This window comes from Megalops cyprinoides, chromosome 7 (genome assembly GCF_013368585.1).
Source record: "Megalops cyprinoides isolate fMegCyp1 chromosome 7, fMegCyp1.pri, whole genome shotgun sequence".
NCBI lineage: Eukaryota > Metazoa > Chordata > Actinopteri > Elopiformes > Megalopidae > Megalops > Megalops cyprinoides.
Window position 1 is genome coordinate 32,866,705 of NC_050589.1, and position 10,070 is coordinate 32,876,774.

The window sequence follows — 10,070 nt, forward strand, 5'->3', positions numbered from 1 at the left end:
TACTTTTGGAGGAGTGATGCTGTAGAGATGGGTTGTGTTGCTCTTTTAATATGGAGGGTCTTACCTGTAGCTCTCCTGTGAACTTGTAATGAAAATGTCATGGGCTCTAACCCCTTTTGGGGCTGTTGTACCATGAACAAGATATCCTGTATTGGTTTGATGAATATACAGCTGCATAAATGGTTTAATTTTGCTCCAGATCAGGACCTCTGCTAAGCAAACAGCTACTGCAATGTCATTCATCAGATATTTGAGGGCATCAGTGTGGCATAAGAAGCAGGGCTTGTAATTGAAAGGTTGCTGGGTCGATTCCCCACTGGGACACTGCTGCTGTACCCTTGGGCAGGGTACTTTACCCAGGATTGCCTCAGTAAATATCCAGCTGTATGAATGGATAATGTGGAATGGTAACCTATGTAAGTCGTTCTGGATAAGAGTGTCTTCTAAATGACATTAACGTAATGTAATGTCTTGCCCTGCCCTGCCCCCCACCCCGTGCAGTTCGTGGAGCGCTGCGAGATGAACACCAGCTCCCTGATCCTGTGCAGGACGCCGGCGGTGGAGGCCCAGGTGAGCCAAGCCTGGGTGCGAGTGGAGTTCCTCCTGGACAACCTGCGCTTTGACTTCAACTCCGTCAGCCCGAGCGCCTTCAGATACGAGCTCAACCCCGTCCTGCACCCGCTCAACCAGCACGACCCCAGCAAGCCCTACCGCCACAAGCCCGGGAGCATTATCTCTGTGAAGGTACGTGCTAATGGGCCAACTCTGCCTTTCACTCATGGTTTGGTGAATCAATTTACAGGACTCATATTGTGCCGTTGTAGAAAAAAGGGATGGTGGGATACACAGATTAAAGTAGTGAGTGTAAACATAGGAAGTTATACTAATGTTATGCAATGCCTTCTTCAGGTTGCATTCATAGACTGTGTCCAGTCTATGCTGTACATCATGCTGTAAGTAGTTAGAGAAGGGCAACATGATTGGTTGTAAGTATAAACCATATTGTGAAGTTATGGTTAGGTTTAAAACACCTAATCTCTTTTAATCTCAGTAAAAAGAGACTAAAGGGGATTTGATTGAAGTTTTAAAATTTAAAAGTGATTGTTGTTAGGGATTATTCAAGTGGATTACAGAAGATATTTCAAATTGACTTTGAGCAGAACAAGAGAGCATAGGGGGAAACGAGTTTAAAGGCAAATTTTGCTCTCATGTAAGGAAGTATTATTTTGCATAGTTATTCATGCATGACAGATTTTACTAGGACTCATAGTGCAAGCAGAGACACTTGAATCGTTCAAGCTAAGGCATGACACAGATGGTACGCTAGATGTACTCTATAATTAAAATTATGAGCTCAGATTGCCTGAATACCATTATTATTCTCATTATTAAATTTTGTTTTTTTTCATGTGCTCCCTCCCTGTCCCTGTTTGACTGGCCATTTGCCTGTCTCTTTGGTTCTGGATGTCTGTCCAGGGAGAGAATTTAGACCTCGCCATGTTCAAGGAGGAGGTGGTGGCCATGATTGGGGAGGGGGTGTGTTCTGTCAAGACCCTGACCCAGAACCACCTGTACTGCGAGCCCCCTCACCAGCAGCCGTCCCCAGGTCCCAGCGGGAAACGGGAGGGCACAGAGGCCCTTCCCGAATTTACAGTGAGTCTTCATCGCCTCCGCCTGCCAAGGGTCCTTCAGCCATGCTCTTGCTCAAATACAAGATTGCATTGGACTGGACAGAGAAAGAGTGTGTAGATTTAGACATGCAGATATATGAGAGAAGGAGAAATCTGTGAAGCTTGTGCTGATTGCGGTCTTCCCATCCAATGCAGGTCCAAATGGGGAATCTGAACTTCTCCCTGGGGAAGGTCCAGTACGACGCACAGAACCCATCCCCCTTCCCCCTGGAGGCCCAGATCGGGGTGGGGGTAGGGGCATCCATTGTAGCTCTCATAGTCCTTATCATCGTGCTCATATACAGGTGTGTCCTTTATTCCTTCTCAGTCAATTCAAAGGACTACTGTTGTCTTTGGGACTTCAGATGTAAAGTACCTATGTATAAATCCATTTTTCTCATAAACCTGGAATCCAACAAGCAGATTCACACTCATTTAACGTGAATCAAGAAATATACCATCTACAAGCTGGGGACTACAAGCTGTTGACCCATTTGGGCAGTGACAGGCACATCTACTTTGCTTTTATTTTTTGTGACCTCCATTTTGAACCTAAAGACTGAAATCTTCGCCCAGCATCTGTTTTTGGTCGTGTTTTTGCTTTGTGAGCTAATTCCTTCTCCCGCTGGGCGGTCTGGATTTGGCAGGAGAAAGAGCAAGCAGGCCCTGAGGGACTACAAGAAGGTCCAGATCCAGCTGGAGAACCTGGAGACCAGCGTGAGAGACCGCTGCAAGAAGGAGTTCACAGGTGAGCAGGGGACCAGAGCCCGCAAGGCGATCCTTAGAAGTGACAGAGACAAATACCGACTCACTGTCTGGTTACATAGCTTGGTCCATCCAGCTCATTCACTTGAGGGTTATTTGTTTAGCTGGTTAATGCTTCAAAAATGCTTCTTTTAAATAACATTTCCTGTTTACATGACCCTCACAGAGGACCGGAATGGAGAGTATTGGCGTCTCGTTTCCGTATCATATTTCAAGAGCGATTTTAAGTCTAAGTGATGTGATCCTGTCTTTTGCCCCCCACCCGCAGACCTGATGACAGAGATGATGGACATGTCTAGTGACCTCGTGGGCTCCAGCATCCCCTTCCTGGAGTACCGGGCGTACGCCGAGCGGATCTTCTTCCCCGGCCACCGGGAGTCGCCGCTGCGCCGCGACCTGGACGTGCAGGAGAGCCGGCGGCAGACGGTGGAGCAGGGCCTGGTGCAGCTCTCCAACCTGCTCAACAGCAAGCTCTTCCTCACAAAGGTAGAGAACCCTTCCCCTCACAGCAATAACAAAGCCTTTATCTCAGTGAAGCCTTTACTGAACAGAGGTGATTAACCCTCCCTAACTGAGGTAACAGACCCTCTATCTCACTGCAGTAACAAACCGTCTACCTCACCGAGGTAACAAACCCTCCGTTTCACTGCAATAATTTTCATTACAGAGGTAACAAATCATCCACCTTACCGAGGTAGCTAGTCATCTACATCACTGATATAATGAATGTTGTATTTGATAAGGTTAATGATTTGCTTTTACTCACCAAGGTTGAAATACAGTCTTTGTCAATATGATTTGTAAGAATCCTCCTCCCCTAAATGAATAAGGCCTCACCTAGTTCCAGTTTGAGTGCTTTGTTGACTTTGCGGTCTGGTTTACTTTGGAACACGGGACATGTGGGCCATGTGTTTTGAGCGCTCTTTGTGTATGCTGTTACAGTTTATCCACACCCTGGAGAGCCAGCGGACCTTCTCGCCCCGGGACAGGGCGTACGTGGCCTCCCTGCTGACCGTGGCCCTGCACGGCAAGCTGGAGTACTTCACCGACATCCTCAAGACCCTGCTCAGCGACCTGGTGGAGCAGTACGTCGCCAAGAACCCCAAACTCATGCTGAGGAGGTGAGGGCTGGGGTGACGGGGGTGACCGAGGGCAGAGCAGACAACACAACCACAGCCATTTGCATTACACCTCAAGGATCTATACAGCAGGGATAGGAATGCTGATGTTGTAGTCTAACGGCAGTGACATGAGCAGAGCTGGCGGGCCAATAAGGATAGATGTATATGATCTAAATACACACCTAGTGCTAACTTTGAAAAGTTATTATTTAACATCTTTGATCATCTTTAAATGTCTTTGATCTTTCAGTCAATGTTATTTTGAACATGTCGATCCTGGGAGAGTTTCAAGGTGGTTGTAAAAAGTCTTTCAATCTGTTGATATGTTTGTGCTTCCAGAGCAAGTGTATGTTGAATGTTGTTATCAATTAAAAACAACAAAAAAAAAAACTTCTCTTATTTCTCATATGAGCACTAGCAGTAGTAGCAGTCCCACTGCCAAAAGCACTAATCGTTCAGTACAGTACAATCACTCGTCTACTGTGTCTGATCTTCTTGTTTAGAACTGAGTCAGTGGTGGAGAAGCTCCTCACAAATTGGATGTCCATCTGCCTCTATGCCTTCCTGAGGGTAAGTTCAGAGCAGTGACAGGCGACCTACCTGAAATGTCCGCTAGTGCTAGTGTGCAGGCACACCGTGGCCAGCCTCTTACAATTACTCATTACTCTCTGCAGGACTCTGTGGGCGAGCCTCTTTACATGCTCTTCCGTGCCATTAAGCACCAAGTGGACAAAGGGCCGGTGGACGCGGTGACCGGGAAGGCCAAGTACACCCTGAACGACAACCGCCTGCTGCGGGAGGACGTGGAGTACCGCACTCTGGTGAGGAGGAGGGGCGGGACGGAATATCTGATTCGTGTACTGGAGTATATAATTATGAGATCACTGACTGAATAATTGTGTCAGGTTTCTTGTTGATGTTAGTGAAGAGCAGCTCAAGAGCCCTGTGTGAAGGAATACGTATTTTTACTCTTCCTGAAAGAATGAATGAACACTCATGCCTTTGCTTAGTGATATTATTTGCATTGTTTATTGGAGCTTCATGCAGTGTTCAGGTGGGGGAGGCGAACGGGGTTGGATTATTTGAATATTCATTCCTGGAAGCCAGTGGATGTTAAAATATGATATTATGTTATATTGTTGTTATTTAGCAGACACTCTTATCCAGAGCGACTTACATAGGTTACAACTTTTACATTTATACGGCTGGATATTTACTGAGGCAATTCTGGGTTAAGTACCTTGGCCAAGGGTACAGCTGTACTGCCCCAGCGGGGAATCAAACCAACTTTTTTTGGGTTATGAGCCCCGCTACTTACTACTAGGCTACACTGCTGCCCTAATATGAACCAAAATACCTCTCAGCCTATGAATCCCTGAATCCCTCAGGTGACACCAGGGACAATTACACAGGCTGTGACTTAATGAAGCTAAGTTCATTTATTTAATTCATGTATGCTGTGAATTGTGGTCACAACCAAAACATTCTGTTCTGAGTTGCTTAAAGGCTGTGAATGTGGGTGTGTGTGTCCCCAGACGCTGAACGTCCTGATGCAGGGTAGTGGGGGTAACGAGGCCCAGGCGGTCCCGGCCAAGGTACTGGACTGTGACACCATCACACAGGTGAAGGAGAAGATCCTGGACCAGGCCTACAAGAGCACCTCCTTCTCACACCGCCCACATACCGACTCCCTCGACCTGGGTGAGCTTAAAACATCACTCCCTTCCCCTTTTGTAATTATTTTAAACCTAAAATGGCATCAACTCACCATTTATTTACACATGTGATGAGGTGGTGAGTTTCTCTTGGGTGAATGAGTTAATTGCTTCCATCTGAAGCTGATACACCAACTGGATTAACCCCCAGGGGTGTAGCACTGAATACACACACAGACGTAGCAGGGACAGACACTGTAATGTCCTCTGTGGGCCAGCGTCTGCTTCAAGGTTCCCAGCTGACTTCTGTCCTTGCGTCACTCCCCTCAGAGTGGCGGTCGGGCGTGGCAGGTCACCTGATCCTCTCGGACGAGGACTTGACGTCAGTGGTCCAGGGGACCTGGAAGCGCCTCAACACCCTGCAGCACTACAAGGTCAGAGACACACAGAGAGACTCTCAGACACGCGGGCAAACAAATATTTCACCAAATATTTACATTTCAAATGGGCGACATGCAAATATGCAAATATAGCACAAAGCCCATTGGCAAGACACAAATGTTTCCAGTGTCTAAACCATCTGCTGCGATGCATATCTGTGATGTTTATGTTGTGTCTGTACCATCTGGCATTATATATAATTCCAATATGTCTAATCTCTTCCCAGTATCATACATTTACAGAAATGTATGTGATAAGTACGTTGATGTTGTCAGAGTCACCCTGGTGTCTCCACCTCCCCAGGTGCCAGATGGAGCCACAGTGGCACTGGTCCCTCGACACACCAAGCACATGCACCATGACAACCAGGACTACGTGGCGGGAGAAAGTAAGTCTGCCTGCGATGCTGCCATTAGTCTGTGCAGTAGAATTTTGTCACTGTTTTAAACCAGTGAAGTAGCCTCCCCATTGTCGTATACTGGAGTTTAGCAACAGGGAGTGTGTAATGGAGGCGCTGACAGCTTTCCTGGGGCGTGTCCCTGTCTGGGTCCCCTCCCACCCTACACAGAGACACCCATGCTGGAGGACGCCGAGGAAGGCGGGGTGAGGCTGTGGCACCTGGTGAAGGGCAGCGAGGAGCCGGAGCTGCCCAAACACCGGCGCGGTAGCCTGAGGGAGCGGGAGAGGGCCAAGGCCATCCCCGAAATCTACCTCACACGCCTGCTCTCCATGAAGGTACCGCACCAGCAGGTGTCACTGGGCACGTGCAGAGACAAGGGTGTAGCGTGGGAGCAATGGATATAGATGCTTTTTACTGAATAAAGTCCTAATAATATTTAAGACTATTATTACTCATTTAGTAATTAAAGGTAGCAGTAGCTTAACAGGCACATTTTAAGTATTACCCATGTATGTGTCTGGATATCTACAGGAATGTTCTGGATAAGAACCATGGACAAGGCTTCAGCAGTAGGGTCTTATCCAGGATTCAAGCCTAACACCCTCTGGTTACAAATACAGTTCCATCGTCACTTCTTTTTCACACTCCCCCCACACTCCCAAGTACTTCCTGGCTTTTCCTACCCTAACACACGTGTGTTTTCTCCAGGGTACGCTGCAGAAGTTTGTGGACGACCTGTTCCAGGTGATCCTCAGCACGAGTCGGCCAGTCCCTCTGGCTGTTAAATACTTCTTTGACCTCCTGGATGAGCAGGCTGCGCATCATGGGATTGCAGACCCTGAGACCATCCACATATGGAAAACCAACAGGTGGGGGTGCTGAGCCGCCATCATAAATAAGCACTCCAGTTCATTTTCATTGCTTAGTCATAATCTCATTGCTTTTTCTTGTGATTGAGATGAGCAAATTCCCGCCTCGTTTGATTCATTGTGGCCTGATTAATTGTGATGGGAGAATGAAGCTTCATGAACCCAATAATGGGTTGAGCTGCCGTGGCCTGTGAGGCAGTGGCTTATGAAATAAACACAATCCTAAGATTTCCATAGCAAGACACTATGCTTGGTTCAAATCATTGGATCACAGTTAGCACAAACAAATATCTGGTTTCATGGAGCATCACTCATTATTAGCTCATTCGTCTTTACAAAAACAAGCAGAGTTGCGGTTCTGCCCGTTTAGTTAAAAATAAGTGATTGCCCTCCTTCATATGATGCCTTTATTTATTTGTTCATCTTCGCAAGCCTGCCCCTGAGGTTCTGGATCAACATCCTGAAGAACCCGCAGTTCATCTTCGACGTGCAGGCCTCTGACAACGTGGACGCCGTGCTTTCAGTCATTGCCCAGACCTTCATGGACTCCTGCACCATCGCCGAACACAAGCTGGGCAGGGTGAGTGAAACTCTTGGAGATGTCTCCTTATCCCCCCCCCCCCCCCCTCCCAGTGTTGTACTCATATGGTATAGTCCATTCCAATACATGTACACTGTGGAGAACCTGGCCGACGCTTTTCACAAAAAAATCAACAGAAGGAGCAAAACTGAAAAGACAATAATTTATTTTTAAAATCAAATCCAAAATTAATTTATTGAGCTCAGTTATTGACAAGGTTCAAATTTGGAAAGACAACAATTCTTTAGAATTTACACAACAAATAATGGACAGCTTTGGGGAACAGGTGAAGGTTGTCCTTCACATGCTCAGTCTGGTCTACATAGAATAAGAAAGAATGAATCACCTCTAAACAGCTTGTTGCTCTCCTCTACTGCACACACAAATCTCCTGTTTTTTGCTCTAGGACTCACCGATCAACAAGCTGCTGTACGCTAGAGACATACCCCGGTACAAACAGATGGTGGAAAGGTGAGGATAGCACCCCCTGCTGGGTCCAGGGGGTGGTGTCAAAGAATGGTGAAGGAAATTGCCGTGAAAAAAACAAACACATTTCTGTGTGTACTGTTTTCCCCCTTACTGCAAGTGATGAGTAGTGAGTGATGCTAGTGCCATGCTTAATATTACACGTATAACCAAACCCCCATCCCCCTTGGATCAGGTACTATGCTGATATCCGACAGACCATTTCTGCCAGCGACCAGGAAATGAACTCCGCTTTAGCAGAGCTGTCTCGAGTAAGTCCACTCACCTGCCATCTTTGCCTGTGGTTACATAGTTGGTCGATTTCACCTGGGATAAATATGAGGTTTCTCGACTGCACCACCACTGAACTTTGGCTGTGTGGATTACAGTAGTCTGATTATTGCTTAGGTCCTCTTGGCTTGAAATTCATTTGAAGTTTGATTCATCTGGAGAAAGCCAGTTTGTCTTAGCACTTTCCCTGGGGTTTACTTGCAAATTCGGACTTCTTGAAAGTCCAACCAACTTGTTACCCTTGGCTTTATTTTATTATTGATGCATTCATGTTATTTGATTCTGTGTGACGTATACACTGCAACTGTGTCTCCCTGAAAGAAATATTTTTGAAATTACCAATAGATTTTTTATTGCATTATCTCAACAGAATTACTCAGGTGAACTGAATTATCTGGTGGCCTTGCATGAGCTGTACAAGTACATCAACAAATACTATGACCAGGTGAGTCGCTCTGTCCTTCTTTGACATGTAGTGTCCACCTACAGGTCATCTGTCTGTGTCATTAAAGAGTGTGACGACCTGTTACTGCACTTGGAGTAGTAGCAGCAGTAGCAGTAGTGATTGTAGTTGTAATGATAGTAGTAGTGGCAGAAGTAGTAATTGTTGTTAGAGTATTAATCATAGTAATAGCACTAGTGGTTGTAGTAGTAGAAAAGAAGTAGTAGTAGAAGTAGTAGAAAAATCTAAATCCCTCATGCTCACTCCTTGGTCTTCTCTCCATATCAGATAATCACTGCCTTGGAAGAGGACACTACTGCCCAGAAGATGCAGCTTGGTTACAGGCTACAGCAGATTGCTGCTGCCGTGGAGAACAAAGTGACAGACTTGTGACAGCGAGACCAGAGGAAGCCAGCAGCTGCAGAGTGGGGGAGAGAGAGGGGGAGAGAAGGAGGTGGATGGGTGAACTGGGGGGGACACAACCCTCGTTCCTTTCCTGTGTGGGACTGAAATCAGGAGAGGAGGAGCTCCTCCACACTCCCTCTCTGTGTCATCACCAGAGGGTGACAGCCTCTCCCCTCCTGTGCTTTGAAAATCCCCATTAGAGCGAACCAAACCTGCGTGCTTAACAGGCCCTAGGAGTCACTGGTCAGGACATTCAGATCTCCTTCTGCTCTCATTAACGCTGATGATACAACACAGAGACATATCAGAATAGCCCTGCAGACACAGAATGATGGGAGGCCATGAAGATGGACTGGAAAACGATGGACTGATCTAATAGCGTTAATGAATTCCCACAAATTGGCCCTTAATGGCTTGACTTAAAAAGCATACAGTGTTGCTATGGAGCTGTAACAGGCAGATGGGTATGCCTATGTAGATCTTGGTTTTGAGAGATTCTATTTTCTAATTTTTATTTTCCAGTCTTATTTTTTTCACTATTGTTAAAGCCACGTACTTCAGGTTAAATCCAGGTTAAATTCCTCCTCGTGAGTTAGGTGAAGAGCCAGGATACCACATAATATCAGGACTGTGTTTGTTGGACACTACTTGTAAATACATCCTTCTCAGTTCTCTCCTATTCCAGCGGTGGGACACAGGGGTTTTAAATTGATCTTGTAACTGGAAGGTTACAGGTTTGATTCCAAGTGACTTGGTTTCCCCTTAAGCCAAGGTACTTACCCTGAATAATATGTAAGCTCTGTAAGTCACCCTGGACACATGCATCTACCGAGCAAGTAAATAATGATAATAATATTCCTAAGTGTGGGTATGACAACTTGATGAGTTTGCATTGATCAACAGAGACAGTTCAGTAAGGTCTGAAAAAAACAACAGACAAGGTGTTGCCTGTGGTCCCATACAGGG

General features: G+C 46.3%; 1 protein-coding gene across 1 annotated transcript in view; it reads left to right on the forward strand.

Annotated features, from left to right (window-relative positions):
- plxnb1a (plexin b1a) overlaps window positions 1-10,070 on the forward strand; it is a 78,059-nt gene extending 67,989 nt beyond the window's left edge. Inside the window, exons 22-39 of the mRNA XM_036532564.1 lie at window positions 502-744; window positions 1,477-1,653; window positions 1,827-1,975; window positions 2,318-2,418; window positions 2,704-2,921; window positions 3,378-3,556; window positions 4,060-4,126; window positions 4,231-4,377; window positions 5,092-5,257; window positions 5,542-5,645; window positions 5,956-6,040; window positions 6,221-6,387; window positions 6,761-6,921; window positions 7,354-7,501; window positions 7,908-7,972; window positions 8,163-8,238; window positions 8,628-8,702; window positions 8,988-10,070. Of these exons, the coding sequence (XP_036388457.1) occupies window positions 502-744; window positions 1,477-1,653; window positions 1,827-1,975; window positions 2,318-2,418; window positions 2,704-2,921; window positions 3,378-3,556; window positions 4,060-4,126; window positions 4,231-4,377; window positions 5,092-5,257; window positions 5,542-5,645; window positions 5,956-6,040; window positions 6,221-6,387; window positions 6,761-6,921; window positions 7,354-7,501; window positions 7,908-7,972; window positions 8,163-8,238; window positions 8,628-8,702; window positions 8,988-9,092 (2,433 nt within the window). The 3' untranslated portion in view covers window positions 9,093-10,070. The remainder of the gene's footprint in view (window positions 1-501; window positions 745-1,476; window positions 1,654-1,826; window positions 1,976-2,317; window positions 2,419-2,703; window positions 2,922-3,377; window positions 3,557-4,059; window positions 4,127-4,230; window positions 4,378-5,091; window positions 5,258-5,541; window positions 5,646-5,955; window positions 6,041-6,220; window positions 6,388-6,760; window positions 6,922-7,353; window positions 7,502-7,907; window positions 7,973-8,162; window positions 8,239-8,627; window positions 8,703-8,987) is intronic.